Source organism: Taeniopygia guttata, chromosome 13 (genome assembly GCF_048771995.1).
Source record: "Taeniopygia guttata chromosome 13, bTaeGut7.mat, whole genome shotgun sequence".
NCBI lineage: Eukaryota > Metazoa > Chordata > Aves > Passeriformes > Estrildidae > Taeniopygia > Taeniopygia guttata.
This window is the reverse complement of record NC_133038.1, coordinates 6,601,189-6,618,475: the sequence shown is the minus strand read 5'-3', so window position 1 is coordinate 6,618,475 and position 17,287 is coordinate 6,601,189. Positions and strand designations below refer to the sequence as shown.

General features: G+C 45.7%; 1 protein-coding gene across 1 annotated transcript; it reads right to left on the bottom strand.

The window, feature by feature from the left end:
- Nucleotides 1–3,497: 3,497 nt before the first annotated feature.
- On the bottom strand, nt 3,498–16,470 carry LSM11 (LSM11, U7 small nuclear RNA associated). The gene is made up of 4 exons (XM_030283813.4): nt 15,966–16,470; nt 11,947–12,086; nt 11,116–11,199; nt 3,498–9,606 (listed from the first exon to the last, which is right to left on the bottom strand). Exons 1-4 carry the CDS (start codon nt 16,453–16,455, stop codon nt 9,220–9,222), a joined length of 1,101 nt encoding a protein of 366 aa, XP_030139673.4. The 5' UTR covers nt 16,456–16,470; the 3' UTR covers nt 3,498–9,219.
- Between the last annotated feature and the right edge of the window lie 817 nt (nt 16,471–17,287).

The window sequence follows — 17,287 nt, the reverse complement described above, 5'->3', positions numbered from 1 at the left end:
ATGGGTGACTTCAGAGCATTTTGACCCAACAAGGAATGACAAGCAAGTGGCTGCTTTTAAAATAAACTAATTAATAGCCACTATCTTATCAGTATAAAGCTGTCAGCACATGAGGAGGGTGGGCAAACCCAGATGCAAAGCATTTGTAAATGAGGCTGTGCACACACACAAATGTTAGTGCAGTACCAGCAACACAGCAAGGAGCACACTTTGAAACATCCAGCTCCAAAGGCAAAGAGGAGGGGTTTGGAGCTGATTACAATTCACACCTTAGGGAAAGTTACATCCACAATCTGTTTCAGTGCACCTTGACTCCACCACCCAGTATCACTTCAATGTTGTAACATCACCTGCCAGCCCTCACAACACAGGAAGGGGACCAGAGCCCACCCAGGGTGACACATCTGCCTCTGGACCAGCATACTCTGCCCAGTTGAGATAGTAACTTTTTAAACACCTGGTTTTCAAAACACTACAAACACAGGCAATTTCAGAAGCAAACACAGCTGGTGCCCCTCAGCCAAACACCCTTTCCCGACACACAGTCAGGAACTGTCCCACATACACTAACTACTCCTTATTCCATATGGGATCCCTTCCCTCTGAAACACTCTTCCAAAAGTAGACAACTAAAAGCCATTTCCCTGCTCTCACATTTGCACTCTTGATGCAAAGAGGTCCTGCCAAGAGTATCCCACACCCCTTTATTCAACTTCCCACTGCTCTCATTTCCAAGCCTCCAAGGCAATTGCAAGTTTTTGTCCAGTTGGTTTTTCCACCAGCTTTGGGATGTTGTCTAGCAGTTGCTCACTTTTCCCCAAAAGAATCAGCAAGGAGCCCTTGCTCCCAGCAGAGCAGAGGAGTGCAAGATCAGGAATGTTCTGCTTTCTGGTCCAGCTTGTCCCAGCTCACAGAACAGACAGGGTCCTCATTCAGTCACAGAATCACTGAGGTTGGAAAAGACAACGAGGATAATCGAGCCCAGCCTGTGACTGATCCCCACCTTATCAGCTAGACCAGAGCATGGAGTTTCATATCCATCATTCCGTGAACACCTCCAGGGGCAGTGACACCTCCCTGGGCATCCCTCACCTCCAGCTCAGGGCTGACAACAGGGGGTGATGGCATGCATTGGTCAAAACTTAGTCCCTGTGTGTTGCCTTAGGTGCATCTCTGCAAGTTCACTCCTGGTTTGCACCAGAGCCTACAAAGGGAACTCCATGATAGGCAAAACATCTCTGGATTTATCACAGGGAATGTGCAGACACAAATCTGAAGACCTTGCAGGGAGGCAGCACTTGGTGGAGGAAACCAAAGCCACGGCCAGGCCGGGCAGGAGTGACAGCTCAGCTCTGCCAGGGAACTCCTGCGGGTGCTTTGGGTACAGGAGCAGGGGGGCCCTGTAGATGTCCAGCAGGGATGAGGACGTGGCTGGAGGAGATGCTGCCCGTGGGAGGAGTGCAGGAGCTGCTGCTGGGTCTGCTTGAACACATCGGGAAACAGCGACTGCCAGCACTGCTGCCACAGGACTCTGTGGGGATCCTCACCTTGTCACATATTTACAGGCAGAAATCACAAATCGTTTATACACAACGATGCAGTGAAGTAAATCCTATAAAATGCCGTTGTTGGAGAATGTGGGTGTTGGGGTAGAGTTGTGTGTAAATGCACCAGAGCAGGCTGGAAGAAGGAAACCAGCCCCTTGCTGTCCTGCCCTCTGGGGGATGAGGCCCAAGCTCGGCACGTTTTTTCCATCAGAGCGTGTCAATGGAACAATTGTACAACGTTGATCAGGAAAAGGATGTGGGAGCTTAAGTGGAAAAGCTGATGCTGTCATGCTCGTGGCAGAGAGCAGCAGGAAGGATGGCAAACAGGACACTCACCATGCACAGGGGCTGGTTGCAGGCACATCCAGGCACACTCTGGTACACTTTGACACACCCGGACACACTCAGGCACACCAGAAACATCTGGGCATACTCAGACACACCTGGGCACACTCAGACACACTCAGGCACGTCCAGACACACTCAGGTATAGTAAATGCAGGTGAACCCAGTAGGAAGAAATGCTGATGTCTGACTCCAGTTCAGAAGGCTGAATGATTTCTTTATTATCACTATATTATAATACATTAATATGCTATTTAAAAGAGATACTAAAACTACAAACCTACTTTTTCTAACTACCATATCTAACTCTTCACAACTCATGACCCTCTCTGAGAGTCCAGCCGCAGGTGGGTTGGATTGGCCATCAGGCTCAAACAATCCTCACCAGAATCTAACCAAGCAATCACCCCAGGTAAACAATTCTCCAAACACACTCCACATGGGAAAAACAAAGGGCAGAAATAGAAATTGTTTTCTCTTTCTCCCCTCTGTGCTCCTCTATGAAAGATCCTGAGAGAGAGAGAAAGAGAGAGAGAGAGAGATGTCCCTGTGACACTGAGGCACACTCGGGCACACCCAGGTACACTCGGGCACACTCAGACACACTGAGGCACACTCAGACACACTTGGGCACACTCGGGCACACCCATGTACACCCAGGCACACTCAGACACACTTGGGCACACTCGGGCACACCCATGTACACCCAGGTACACTCAGGTACACCCGGGCCCAGCCGGTTCCCCGCACGGCGCCGGGCGCGGTTCGCGGTCCCGCCGTCCCTCCCGTCCCCTCACGGCCGCCCGGGGTTTCCCTGCCCGCTGCTGCCCCCTGGCGGCTCCGGCCCGGAGCGGGAGCGGGAAGGGCCCGGCCCGGCCCGGCCCAGCGCGGCCTGCGGGAGCCCCGATCGGCCTGCGGGAGCCCCGATCGCCCTGCGCAGAAAGGCAGCGCCTGTCGATCCCGCAGTTCCCGGGTTGCAATGGGAATTACTCCTTCTAGCCAAGCGCAGGGACACCTTCCGCTATCCCAGGCTGCTCCAAGCCCCGTCCAACCTGGCCTTGGACACTTCCAGGGATGGGGCAGCCACAGCTGCTCTGGACAACCTGTGAGAGGGCCTTAGCACCCTGAGAAGAAAGAATTTGTCCTTAAAAAGACATTTCTGATCCAAATGTATCAGCATCATTTACCATGGGATAAGAAAGGTTCCTGGAAGTCACTGGCTATGCACACTCTGGAGCAGATGCTTGGATGCTGGCCCTGGACCACCCCAGCTCCTGGAAAACCATCTCCTGATGGCATTGCGGAAGACCACACACTAAGGTAACAGACCTTTGAGCGATCAGGCTGTTACACTTATCAACATGAAGTTCACTTCCTTTCTGTATCTCTAAAACAAGGTATTGTTACTTTGTATATTAACACCCTTTTGTAAACACAGATGACTGGTTTGTCCCTAGTTATGTGACTGGATAGCAGTGCTTTATTCACATCTGGGGGTCTCCACCTCCAGCATCTGTCCTAACCAGGGCAGTCCCAGCTCCTTCACTGACACAATACGCATCACTGTATTGGTAGAGCATTAAAAAATCAGGTTTTGAGGCAAACTGTTACATGGATATATTTATTGCATTGCAGTCTTAGCAATTTTAAATATAAACATTTATATCTGGAAAGCAGAATATTGCAAATTTAGTATTATCCAATATGTTCATAGCAGCATCGACTTCCTAAGAAATAAAATGTTTAGGAAGACAGAAGGAATTACAAACAAGTTACACTCTCGTTTATCACCATCTGACCCAAACATGGAGCTGCAGCTGTGAAACAGATATTGAAGTCACCAAATGTGACCTTGAAGACATCCGTGATTTCAAGACTGAAGAATGTTTTTGTACCTGATTCCCCACATGGTTTTCATGTGCCAAGGTGAGGTTAACTAACAGTCACGAGCCTGGAGAGGGCAGAAGGTTGATGTATCTGCATTACCTGACAGAGAGAGTTTTGATAACAACACTTGGCACTTGTACAGCATTTACCACTTCCCCAGCTCCTGCAAGACAGGCAAGGAATGCTCTTGGATGTGCTACAGCTGTGGAGCGTCAGGGAGAGGGATGGAAGCGACTTGCCAAGGCCATTCAGTGAGCAAGAGGCAGTGAAGAGAGTGGAATTTGTCAGCCCCTGACTTCCAATTCCCCGTCAGTCTGGTGGCTGGCTCATGCTGCTCCTCTGTGGCTCCCTAAGGAAGTTTTACAGGTGACTGATTGGTTAACAAGTCCCAGCCTGTGCAACTACAGTGGGTGCATGCACCATTGAAAAGAGGTCAACCCATCTGCTTCTCTTGTAATGCCCATTTTAGTTTTAGAGAAACCAAATATTTCTCTCATCTCATCCTCTCAGAATAATGTGCCAGCTGAAGACACCTTGGCACAGCTGCACTTTGCTCTGAAGCAATGGAAATCAGAAGCAATCACTAAAGGAGCAGCTTTCACGTCTTTCCTGAGGGAGAGCACTGATCTTTTGAGAGGAAAAAAGGATGGATATGTTTTCACACAAACTGATCAAACTACTTTTCATTCTAAACGAATACAAGACTGACTGAAAGTCTCAGGTGTACTCATTTTTTTCAACAAAGTCATCCAGGTGTGCACCAGAAAGCTAGAAGCTAATAAGATAGTTATCCAGGAACATCAGGAGGCATTTTCCTCCCCTGACAGGCCTTCACTTCCACCAGCTAAGAGCAAGAGCACTTACAGTGACATCTGAAAGGGCTTCTAAACATCATGAGACAAGCATCTCTGTTATTTCCCCATTAAAATAGTCCTTTCTCCTGCACCCCAGGAAGCCAAGGAACACCAAGCCTTCTCCATCCCCACCTCAAAATGGCAAATTTGCTTCCTTCTTCTCCCACTGGGTTTCCTCTGCAAAATGTTGAGGCAGAATCAAACATGTCAGTCATTAGGCTGGATGCTGGCAGAGATTCCAGGGGCAGTTCAGGTGCTGTGAAAGGCTCACAGCATAAGGGAGGCTGCACTCAAGAGCATCCTCCCCTTCATCTACAGAGCTCAACTGCCCGGCGTGGCAGGATTGTGGCCAAGGCTAGAAAGCCCCTTCCCATGTCGAGGAGTTAGTACCACCTGAGTAATTCCTGTCCCCTCCTTTGTCTTGGCCTAATCTGATGCTATTCTCGCCAACTAACACTCCTCTCTGTCAGTGTGAAGCCATTCCCCCTTGTCCTGGCACTCCAGGCCCTTGTCAATAGTCTCTCTCCATCTTTCTTGTAAGTTCCCTTCAGGTACTTGAAGGCTGCAATTAGGTCATCCCAAAGCTTCTCTTCTCCAGGCTGAACAACCCCAACTCTCTCAGCCTTTCCTGGTTTGCAATACTTTAATTACAATCAGAATTTCACATATTCTGTAAAAACTTTCTTTTCCAATACTATTTCTAGTCAGCAGCAGCCTTTCCTAATGTTCTAAGACTGTCTTAGGATTGCTATTAGTACATACTTGAATTTTTTAAGCCAATATCAAGAAGCGAAAGCATGAACTGAAGTAGTTCTGGGCTGCAGATGCTGCAGACCTCAGCATTCATATTTTACACTTGGCAGTGCAGGCAGGAGAGAAAACATCCTCATATTAATTGGCAGTAGTTACAGTTATGCTCCGAGGCAGACACTGGCATATACCTGAGCAGCTTCTCAGGCAAGAGCTGTCCTGGCTGAGGGAATCACTGCACCACCTCTGCAAAGGTGCAGGACTGTGCCTTCCAGTTTTGTCCAGTGGCAGAGCTTGCAGCATAAGTTGGTGCTTATAACTCTGATCTGTTTAATCAAAGACAGGAAGTTTACCTTGAGATAAACATCTCCATAAACTCAGTGTTTTCAGTCTGCTCTCCCTACTCCACTTTCCTTCAAGATTCTGGATCAAATCATTTACACCTGTCTCCCTTAGGTCAGTGCCAGTAAGAAATAGGCTGAGTGTGGGCAGAATGTTGGACAGAATGTCAAATTCAATAAAAATTATACACCTTTTTTCTCTGCCTCCTCTTATCCTGCACACTTATTCACCCAGTGATTTACAAGTGCAAGTGGGTGACTTCACCAACAAACTAGGAAAACCTAGCACTTTGTGAAGGAAAATACAACTTCTTGAACAAAAAATTTTATGTTGAGTTTGGAAAAGAAAAATCATAGAAAGAAACAACAAGAAACAATGAAAAAAAAAAAAAAAACAAACCACTGACAACTACAGCTCATTTGGTTCCAAAGGTTGTTTTCTTTTTTTTTTTAAAAACAGATTTAGGAGAATATTTCAGTGAGGTAGAAGAACCCATTTCAGAACATGACATTCAGTTTTATTTAAAGAGCAATGTTATCTGAAGTATTGAACAAGCAAGTGACAACACACCTATAGGATCACTTGCTTCATCACACTCATGATACTTGAAAGAGACAAAATCTGTAAAACTGAATGTATAATAATAATGCATTTTAAAAATACACAATGCCAGAAAAAGTGGGAAAAGGAAGACATTTTGGAAGATCTGAAGTTGTAGAAGAGGAAGCAGCAGTATTTAGGAAGCAGTTTGGAAATAATGAGAAAAGTGGACAAGAAAGTAGGATACAAATGAAGAACCAACAAATAATTCATTAAATCTAAACTGGAAGAGAGCAGTTTAACCAACTTCACAGATAAGAGGAGGAACATTCTAACAATGAGGTAGTGCAAAAAAAGTAGATAAACTATAATCCTTAACTAGGTTTGCTCACCAATGTGATGATTCTGGAAGAACAGGTCAGGGATGATATAAAAAGCAAGGCACAAACTTAAGTCTAAGCACCAGCATTTTTCATAAAATGTAAACAAAGAAACTCATAGATGTGAAGCAACAAACTTCTGTATGGTTTCACAGAAAAACCCATTATGAAAGGAAACATTGAGACTTTCAGAAGCAGATGAGAACTTGGGGAAGTGTCAATTGACAGGAAGGGCAGCACAGCCACAAAAACATTCATAGTAGTTGTATCTCAGTTAATGCACAAGGCATAAACTAGGCAGACAAACAGAATTAAGACTATGAGGTGAAGAAAAGCAAGAATTCAATGAGATGTCACTGTATATCAGCCTGAGGGTGATCTGATACCCTTTGGTCAAATATGAAAGAAAGAGGAGAGGTCAGAACCAGTGGCCTTTGGTCCTAATAGAAAAGGCAGAGAGGAATTATCCCAAGTAGCTGAAGTAAGAACAAAGCTGTCAGAAAACAGAGAGGAAAATCCCCACAACCATAAGGAAGAAAGTATTCACTTGCAATAAAAGCTGCTGGGAAGTCAGAAGCAGAGATAAGCACCTTGATTCTAGCTTCACATGTTTCTAGTAATTTGTGAGGGTTCTGGTTAGTAAATAGAAAGCCAACCAGGAAAGGGTGCAGAAAGCCAGGACAAGAGCAGTCTTTGTAAACCAGAGTTTAGAATGTCCTGAGGAGACAAAGTACTGACAGGAGAAAGGAAAAAAAAAAAGAGGAAAAAAAAAAAAAAAGGAAAAACTGCAGAGCACATGAATACAGAAGGAGGGAGGGGAAACAAGAACCTCCATGAGAAGAATCTTTTCAGTGCCTAGTTTCAGTTCACAGAGGGGTGGGATTACAGCAGTAAAGCAACATTTCAGAAGAATCTGTAAAGAGTATTTAATTTTTCTTTCTTTTTTTTTTTTCCTTGATGAAACTATTTTCCCTCAACAGTACTTTTTATTCTGTCCCAGGCTGAACTTGGCTTTGAGCTCAATAGCTGAGCTCATCAAGCCCCATGTCATATGAAATGTTGACATAAGTTTCAAGCTCCCCCAGAGGCAAACAGCTGCTTTGTGTGTCCAGAATGCCTGCTAAATGATTTCTGTGATTCACCCAAACACCAGACATATCCCTAACAACAAAGCAAGCAGAATGCTGCATCTGCAGCAACAGAAATCCATGTCACCCACAGTACAGCCACTCAATTTGAGAACTCAGGGCATCTATATGCAATGTAAGTCCTGCTACAAAACAATTTCCCAACTTCAGCTTAAACACACAGAGCTGCTGCAAAGCGCAAGGCAGTTGAGATGAATACAGAATAACAGCATGAAATCTCCTTTGACAACAAAGGGAACAGGCTACATAATGGAACAGCTTCATTTACCCTCAAACTTCTGCAGGTGGGTCTTTTGGAAAGCAGCTTATACCTGCAGAACCCTGGCCTGGCCTGCAATAATTCCACAGCCTTGCTAAAATGCAACACTGATGAGTTGAGTTTGACTTCTATACTTCAAAACCTTTTCAGGCACATCTCCAAAGCTCAACTGGAATTAGATGATGCATCCCTCATATGGACAGGAAAGACTCATGAAGATTCCTGCTCCAAGAGAACTGCTGGAGACACAGCAGCTCTGGTTTCAATAGAGGGAGCCTGAAAAGTGTTTAAATACTGGACAGGTGTGCTCAGCACAAACACACCTGAGAAAAACCCAATCTTTTCCAGCTTCACTCTTACACTAAGTATCAAGTGGGTGAAATATAAAAGGATAGCTTTCCATCTTCACCCACAGATAAACTCCAAACAGGGAGGTCTCTGAGTCAGCCACATCATCTGTTTGCTGGTGACACAGGGCCAAAGCACAGCATTACAAAAAGAGCCTAAGCTTTGATACTGGAAACAATTTACAGTCCTGCCATCACCCACATTAAAAGAATAGTTTGTAGCTAAGAGGTTTTCTATCACACAGAGCATTACAGAGCTAACTGTGGCAAAGAGGCCAGTAGCCATCAGCAGGATGTGATTCCAATGTTTTATAAACTATTTCAAAATGACTGTCAGAATTAAGTCTGGAAAAGAGGACAACCATGTAACAGCAGCAGATAAACTGTTGATTTCATTAGCAATTTCTTCTTGATATTACTCAGAATGTGCAAAAGAGCATTTCTGATTTATTGCAGGTCCAGATCTTATCCTTAAATGCGTACCACAGGTAGCTCCTGTAACGGAGTACACCAAAATTCTTTTACAACCCTCTGCATTTAGCTTCTTTTTTAAGAAACAGTGGGATCTGTGCTTAACTCCCTCATATCACAGAAACAACTGTGTTGCTGACCTTCTCCTGAGACCCTCAACAGGGATCTAAGGAGGCTGCTTTGGCAACAAGCCCAGGATGTTCAAGTTACAATTTTTTCCCCTGCCTTGAGGTGGCAATGGGAAACCAGACACGGTACCGTCCTATTCAATGACAACTCTAAATAGCAATGGGAGCTGCAGCAGCAAGTCATGCTATCAAATAAATACTCTGACAAAGGCTCAGCCAAGTCAATGTGCTAAATGGACAAGCAAGACATTCTCTCCCCGAATAAAGATCTGGTTTATGTGGCGTGTGAACACCTGCTGATAATCCACCTTGGGCCTCCTCCTCCTCCGGGACTGGCTCCTCGCTCGGGCCCCACCAGCACCGGCCCCCTCAGCGTGGGCAGTCCTGCTGCCCACATCAGCTTCGCTTCTGTCACCCGGGGTCTTCTTCTCTCCAGCTCTGCCCAAGTGTTTCTGCCTCTCACGCTCCTCTTCTGCTCTCCCTCGTCCAGATCCAGCCTTCAAACTCAGCATCTGAGAGTCATTTGTCAGCGCCTGCTCCTCTGAGACAGTCTTTGAGTCAGCTCCCTTCTTCCCCGAGGATTCCTGCAGCTTGAGTCTGTCAAACAGCTGCAAAAGGACAGTTGTATCTATGACCACACTTGTAAAATAAGAGAGGCCACTTGTTCCACACTTCTACATTGTATTTTCATGTACAATCCCAAATCGGCTCACAAGACACAGTGACAAATCTCCACCAGCAATAAAGACCATGTTTGCTTACCAAACTCAAACAGTGACAGAAGGTGAATGAGTCTCTTGCATGGTCATGACTGTCTTAATGTGAGCACCAAGGAATTTCATTTCAGGAGCAACACTGCTGTGTGGTAGCCTTTAACTTTTGTCAGGAGAAACAGAGATACCAAGTTGCTCCTAACAGCTCACTTTCCCCCGTGTTCTTTTAATGTTTCAGACAGTTTTAGAGAGATTTCCATCCTTGTATCATGAATCCCTAAGATAAGGGGCCTCCATTAGCAGAGTCTGTACACTGAAAAACTGAGGGATCTTTTGTGTTCCCCAAAACAAACTAAAAGATGACGTGTGGGTATTCTGGGAGGGGCACAGACCACAAACAACAGAAAAATAATAAAAGCTACAGCAGCAGACCCAAAGCAGTGTATGAACTCATTAATCTAAGAATACATGGTGCTGAAACTGGAAAAGAAATTGCTTTTACTCTGGCAGCAGACAAGCTTTTATGAAATAATGACAAATAAGATTTTTGGTTAGCCTGTCTCTTCCCAGCAACAGGCTGGAAAGCCAATGCCTGTGAGAGTGAGCTAAAGGAACAATGACAATTTGATTATTTTTAACTAATCTTTAAAAGAAGGAAGGGTGGGATCTATCAGAAAACAGATTTAAATGGCAGGAATTTGAAAGCAAATTCCTCACAATGAAACAGTTTAAATGCTTTTGTGATGCTTCTCTGATGTTCAAAAGGCCCGGAGCTGTTGCCATTCAATGGGCACTGCCCTGTCACATTTTTTTCCCCTTCATTGTTCAGAAGTTCATCTATCATCTCTTCAGTTGTCAACATGGGAAACAACTCTATTTGCAGCTGGAGTGGACAGCTAGGGAGTGGAGATCTTTGGAGATCTTGGGCTTCACAGTACCCAGACTGGAAACTCAAGTGACCAAAGAGCTGTGTTGTTTCTCTGGCTGCAGACACAGACTGTGCCATGAGGAACTTCAGTACCAGAGGGATGCTCTGCCACATTCCCCAGCAAGACAAACACGGACCTGATCAGTCACAGGTGCAAAAAACACACAGAACAAATCTCACATCAAAACCCACAGAGTGAGCTTCTAGAAGTTCAGCACATCACATTAAGCAGAGGCAACAACTCTGATCGGATTCTAAAGTGGAGTTTTAGTAACACTGAACTACTAAAGTACTTTCAGAAAGATCAGAAAACATTTTGGGTATTTTTTTGTTCAAGTCAAGTTATTTTGGAGTTGTCTGTAATAAAAGAAGGTAAAATATTTTGAATGTAAGCATGGGTTCCAAATCAATGCTCCCCTTTTACTACTTTGAAAAAGAAGATGCTAATAAGAAAGAAAGCAGCAGATGTCACCTACTCGGGTCAGTGAGAGCTGAGGTTCTGCATAGAAGGCTTTGCCCATTACTGGCTTCCTGTAAGTCTCATCCACATCTGTCAAGGCCTAAAAAGAGATAAAGGAAACTGAAAGATTGAAATTAAAATAAAACATGAAGCAGCTTTGGATCAGCTTTGTGTCAAAGCATTATGAAATTATGATCTGAAAGAAAATCCATCCCAGGAACAAGCTGTGCTTTGGAGCTGATTTGTTAATCATCTAAATTGTACTGAGGTATAAAAAGCAGCAAAGTTCATTCTGCATTACTTGCAAAATCTCTGTGATCCTTGTCTGCAAAATCCTTCCCCTCCCCACTTCCAAATTTTCGACACCTCCAGGCTCGCGAATATTTAATAGCTGCTATTCCATCTACTGTCTTAAAGATCTTCACAGGGTGGAAAACAGGGAAAAGCTTTTGTCACTGGCAGCTCAGCGATGTTAGTGAGAGAAAACACAGAAACATCCATCACTATAAAAAGATTAGGTTTTGCAGAGAAAGAAACCTCTGGAAGCTTCTGATATTCCTCATATTCCACCTTCCTGTGTTCTTATACAAAACCTCTGAAGATGCTGGAAACTCTTCAAAGCTTCTCTCTCACCTAAAACCTCTCTATGATGGTTGGGCACAGCCCAGATGTACCAGTCCAACACCAAGTACCAGTCAAGTCTGAAACCCAGCACTTGGTACCAGAGCAAATTAGTCTGTGAACCACAACCACATTAATCTTCCCCATATGTCATTAGCTTAAACCTGTTGCAAATTTCAAGTTTTCAGTATAACAGTTACAAATCAAGGGTTGGAACAATAATTACCATATTCCAGAATTTGTCAAATGCAACCAAAAACCCTGTGCAGACTCCACGAAGCCCTTTGAAAGTGCGGATGTGGACATTAATTCTGATCCCATCTCGGACACAGCGATGAAGCTCCCCCAGTGGGCTGCCTTCATGGACTAGAACAGAAAGAAAACATCACAAAATATACAGAATTATAGAACAGAATTGTAGAATGGCCTGAGTTGGAAAGATTTTCTTTCAACTCCCTCCCACAGGCAGGGACAGCTTCCACTAGACCACGGTTGCTCAGAGCCCCATGCAGCCTGGCCTTGAACACTTCCAGGGTTGGGGCAGCCACAGATTCTCTGGAAAATCTATGCCAGGGCCTCACCACCCTCACAGCCACGAATTTCTCTCTAGTATCTAACCTAAACCTATTTTTTTTTTTTTTTTTTTTGGTAAAAACTCTCTCTTCAGTATCTATCTAAAAGCCATGTAGAAATCCACTCTATGTACAAGTATGGCAGAGCTTGGCACAACACTTGTGTTCACAACAATAGCAGTGAAGAATCCCAAGGCACTGTAGCATATTGTGGTTGCCATTACCAGACCACCAAAACTTTTCTTACAATGGGAAGAGCCAAGACTTTAGAAAATATGAAGGTTTTGCTTTACATAGCCTGCAGCCAAATCAGCCTTAGCTGAAAATTTTTTTGCTACATTTCAAAAACATGCCAAGTAATCTGAACTGTAAACAAAAGTGGTTGAGAGGGAACAGAAAGCTCACGAGGGCAGAGTAAGTTCCACAGAAAAGACAAATGCCTGGTTAAGGCTACCTCAGATTAGTTATGAGCTGTGAATAAAGAATTGTAGCAGATTTGTTCCTCTTCTGTACAAGGGGATTTCTGAAACAATGAATGACTCAAAATCCTTCAATTTACTAAACTGGACCAGTTTAAACTGATGAAAATACATTGTTTCTGTTAAGATTTCAGCAGCCAGCTGAACACCCTTCAAAGTCCTATAAGTCTATGGAAAGGAAATAAAATTACTCTAAGGAGCAACCAGCTATTAAACTGTGCTAAAGCCCAGGGCAACAATGCTTTAACCAGAGCAAAAGTGAAGGAATTCAGTAAAACATACAGCTTGCCTGGCTCACACAAGCCTTGTCTTCACACCAGAAATCTTTGGAAGTGTAACTTATCTAGAGGGGTAGATATTATTTACAACTTCCATCATGCCTTGGTACCCACTTATTTGTGCAAACACAGCCCCAGGATTGCTGTACAATTGCTACTAAGAGTCAAGGGAAGGACTTGGTCTAAAATCTCAAATGGTTCTCCACATTAATAAAATATGTGAGCCAGAGATGACCTCTCACCTTGTGCTTTAGGGACTGTACATTCAAGATTTGATTTGCACACCAGAAAATGCTTCCTGTGAGTGTAAAGTGACTGTGTAAAACAGCTGATCTACAGGACTGGGCTGCAGGGTAATTCATAGCCACAGCAGGGAAATCTAAATCAGTTTCCTCTGAATTAACCTAATCACATTTATTTTTTGAGATACATTGTCTTCTTGCCAGCCCTCTCCAGCTGGATAACTGCAGGAAATTGGTTTCACACAGAGCATAAGCTGTCTCAGCACCTCCCAGCCTTGCTTAGGGGGTCTTTCCATGAGCCTCTGTCTCCTTCAGCTGAACTGATAACAAACACGTTCTGGATTGACAGATCCATCACAGGAACCACAGATGACACCATCACGATATCAAATTGACGCTTCTAATCAGAAACAGTATTTTTTTCTAACCAACCCTGAGAACTCACATAATAATTTCAAATCCAGACTTATTTTTAGATTTTAAGTTCAAATACTCCCTTTAAGTAGGAACTCTACAACTTTTTACAGAATTCTATATCTAACCCTTATTTTCAATTATGCCTCTGTCTCTCAGCACTCAGGAAAACACTACACAGCTTTATCAAATCTACACTCTGCCCACTTTTCCTTGCTGTGTAAGGTTCTGGCTCCTCTATGGCAAACTTCCAGCTTCATCTGAGCAAAAGGGCAGAACACATCATCCAAAAACTCTTCAACAACCTGACATTCTCAGAAAAAAATAAAACCAGCAATGCAAGGCATTTATTTTTGGAACACACCTCCTCTGCAAGCACCAAGGGCTGTAATGAGCAGGCTCAGCACACAACTAAATCTGCCTGTGCCTTCTGCGTGGGTAGGGACCAGCATGAACAATGTTTCAATAGACAGGGAAAACAGTCACCTGGTTGGTACCCAAATCCAACCATTACCTGGATAAAATCAGCACATGCTTAAAACCAGGACTCTGAAAAATGACTCAAAAACTACTGTAAGCAGAGGGCAAGCACCCCAAAAGGATGAAAATAAAGATCTAAACTCTGCTTAAGTTCAAGTCGTTGTCCTCAGGGCAGACTCCATTAAGAGGCAAGATTAGAAAAACCTCAAGAGAAAAGTTGAAATAATTCAGAACACTGTCAAACACCTTTCCACCTGCCCTGCACATGAATTCTCTGCCCCTTGGTTAATGCAAAGTAATGAGAAATAACTCCTCCTGAACTGATCCACAGAGTCCAAGTTCCAAACACCTGTGGTGCAGACCCACACCCGCCCCCCCTCAGTTACAGGGGAAGAACATAATTTTGGCTATAAATCACTCTTAAAACACCCCAGGCTGCTGAATAGCACTTTCTGTATCAGTTGTGCCAGTCTTCTTTGAAGTCCAGACATGCATGTGTGGATATATGGATATTAAGGAGGTATTCTCAATTGCTCCTAATTTTTACAGGGTTTATTTTTTTCTCAGTTTTGAGCATCAGTGCAAACTGAGTTATTTTTTATTAAGATCTGAAATCAAAATTTAAGGTCAGTTTTCTGGAAATCCTGGGCCAACAGAACCTCTGCATTTGTGCACAACACTAAGTGTGATAGTTAAGATTATGCAGCATCTATAGTAATGAACACATTGTGTTTTAGTGTCTAAGCAAGAAAAAGGTTTTGCCTTGGGCATTCAGAATTGAACATTTTGGGCTTTGTCTTTTCAGAAAAAAAAATAAAAGGTGATGGTGCAAAGATAATTTGATTCCAAAATGAATCCCAGTATATTTAATTAAGTGCACTAAAGTTACACCTCACCTGACAGCAATGCCATTTGATTCTTGGTGTAGGGGCACAAGTAGCACCTCTGCATGCTTAGGGGATGTTTACCCTGACCGCACACAAAACATTTTTACAATAAATATGTATCACTATCACAGCTGATGAATTTAAATTTACAAATCACAGCTGCCTCTCACCTCAGTCCACTGCTCTGCCACCCTATTATCAGAAATGTCAGTATTTCTGCCTGCAGGATGTTTAGTTAGCAACCAAGTAACAGCAGTGTGTTACAGACTTACCCTGTGGTTATGGTTTGACTATAGCCCGGACTGACCCAAGAATCAGTCATGGTTTAAAATAGTACTTTTGAGAATATAGCAGTGTCTTATCCTTTTTCTCCTTAAAACCAAGAGGATGTATGTAATTCACCAATTAACAGAGCAGAACATCACCACAACAGTGTCATCTCTGCGTGAGCAGCTCTGTGAAATGCTGTTCCTCATTCCTGCACACCATTTCAGAGAATCACGGAATGGTCTCAGTTGGGAGGAACCTAAAAGCCCATCTTATTCCAATCCTCCTGCCGTGTGCAGGGACACCTTCCACTATCCCTGGTTGCTCCAAGCCCTGTCCAATCTGGCCTTGGACACTCCCAGGGATGGGGCAGCCACAGCTTCTCTGAGCGACCTGTGCCAGTGCCTCTGCACCCAAGGGTCATTTCCCTTGGGAAATGATTTATCAAACTAAATCTTTCCCCCCACACCACCCACACCCCACTATCACCCAACCGCTTCCACCGGCCACCGCTCTCTCCTCACCCCCAAACTCCCCCGCAACCCTGGACCCGCCCGGCACGGCCCCGGCCCTCACACCCTCCGCCTCCGCTCAGCCCGGGCTCCCCGCGCCCGCCCAGCCCTTACGGGGCATCCTGGTGAGGACATTGCGCGGTGCCCGCCGCCGCCGCGCCGCCGTTCCGCCCTCAGCCGCGTCCTGCTCGGGGCCCGCGTTGACCATGAGGCTGCGGAGGCGCTGGATGCGCTCGGGGTCGGCGGCGGGCGGGCCCCGGCGGGACGCGCGGGCGGCGGGGGCACCGCGGCGGGCGGCGGCGGCGCGGCGGCCGTGAGGGCGGCGCAGGCCGCGCTGGAAGCTCTCGTACTCGGCGAGGTTGTTGAAGCAGGGCGCGGCGGGGAAGGGCAGCGGCGTGCGCGGCGAGTAGAGCGCCAGCAGCGGGTCGAAGCGGCTGGAGCTCACATCCAGGCGGCCAGGGCTGGGCGAGCGGCGGGAGCCCCGCGGCTCCGCGCCCGCCTCGTCCTCCTCCATGCCGGGCTGCGGCCCGCCGCACCGCCCAGCGCCGCCGCCAGGGGCCGCTGCCGCGCAACGCCGTGCGCCTGAGGGCGGAGCGGCCGCCATGGCGGGCGGGACCGGGAGGGACCCAGAGGGACCCAGAGGGACCCGGAGGGGACCCGGGCGCCTCCCCGCTGCATCCGGCACCGGAGAACGGCCCGCAAAGGCCGCAATGATGGTGAAGCGTCTGGAGTATCTCCCTTTTAGAAGAGTCACTGCGGGAGTTGGGCCTGCTTAGCCGAAAAGATCAGAGAGGGGGGTGTCAAAAGGATGGTGCCAAACTCTCAGCGGTGACAGGACGAGGAGCAGTGCACACAAATTAAAACACAAGAAATTTCACCTCAAAATGAGGGAGAGCTTCTTGACATTGAGGGTGGCAGAGCACTGGAACAGCTGTCTGGGCGTGGAGTTTCTCTCTCCGCAGACATCCCAGAGCCACCTGAACAGTTCCTGGATAACCTGCTCCAGGTGTCCCCACCCTGGCAGGGCACTTGGGCTGGATGATCTCCAAAAGTTCCTTCCAACCCTAACAAATCTGTGATTATTTTCAGTTATCCCCCATGGTGCAACCCTCTCCCTGCAGCCCACTCTGGGGACCATCTCTGGACCATGACCAAAACCCCCAGCCCCAGGCCATGAAATCCACCTGGGCAACTGGCAGTTGCAATGTAATTTGCACTTTAATGCATAAAAGGATGCACAGGGCAGAGCAATTTCACTGAGGAACAGCAAGGAAATGCTTTTTATAGGTTTTACTATAATGATTCACTATGTCCATTAATGTTTCATAATGAGTTCCCGTATCTTTAATGCTTCTTGTAACGTCAATACATCAGCCACAGGTTGATCGCCAACCTCAGAGGAAACCCTTCTTTCTTCACTGGGTCACAGAACAGGA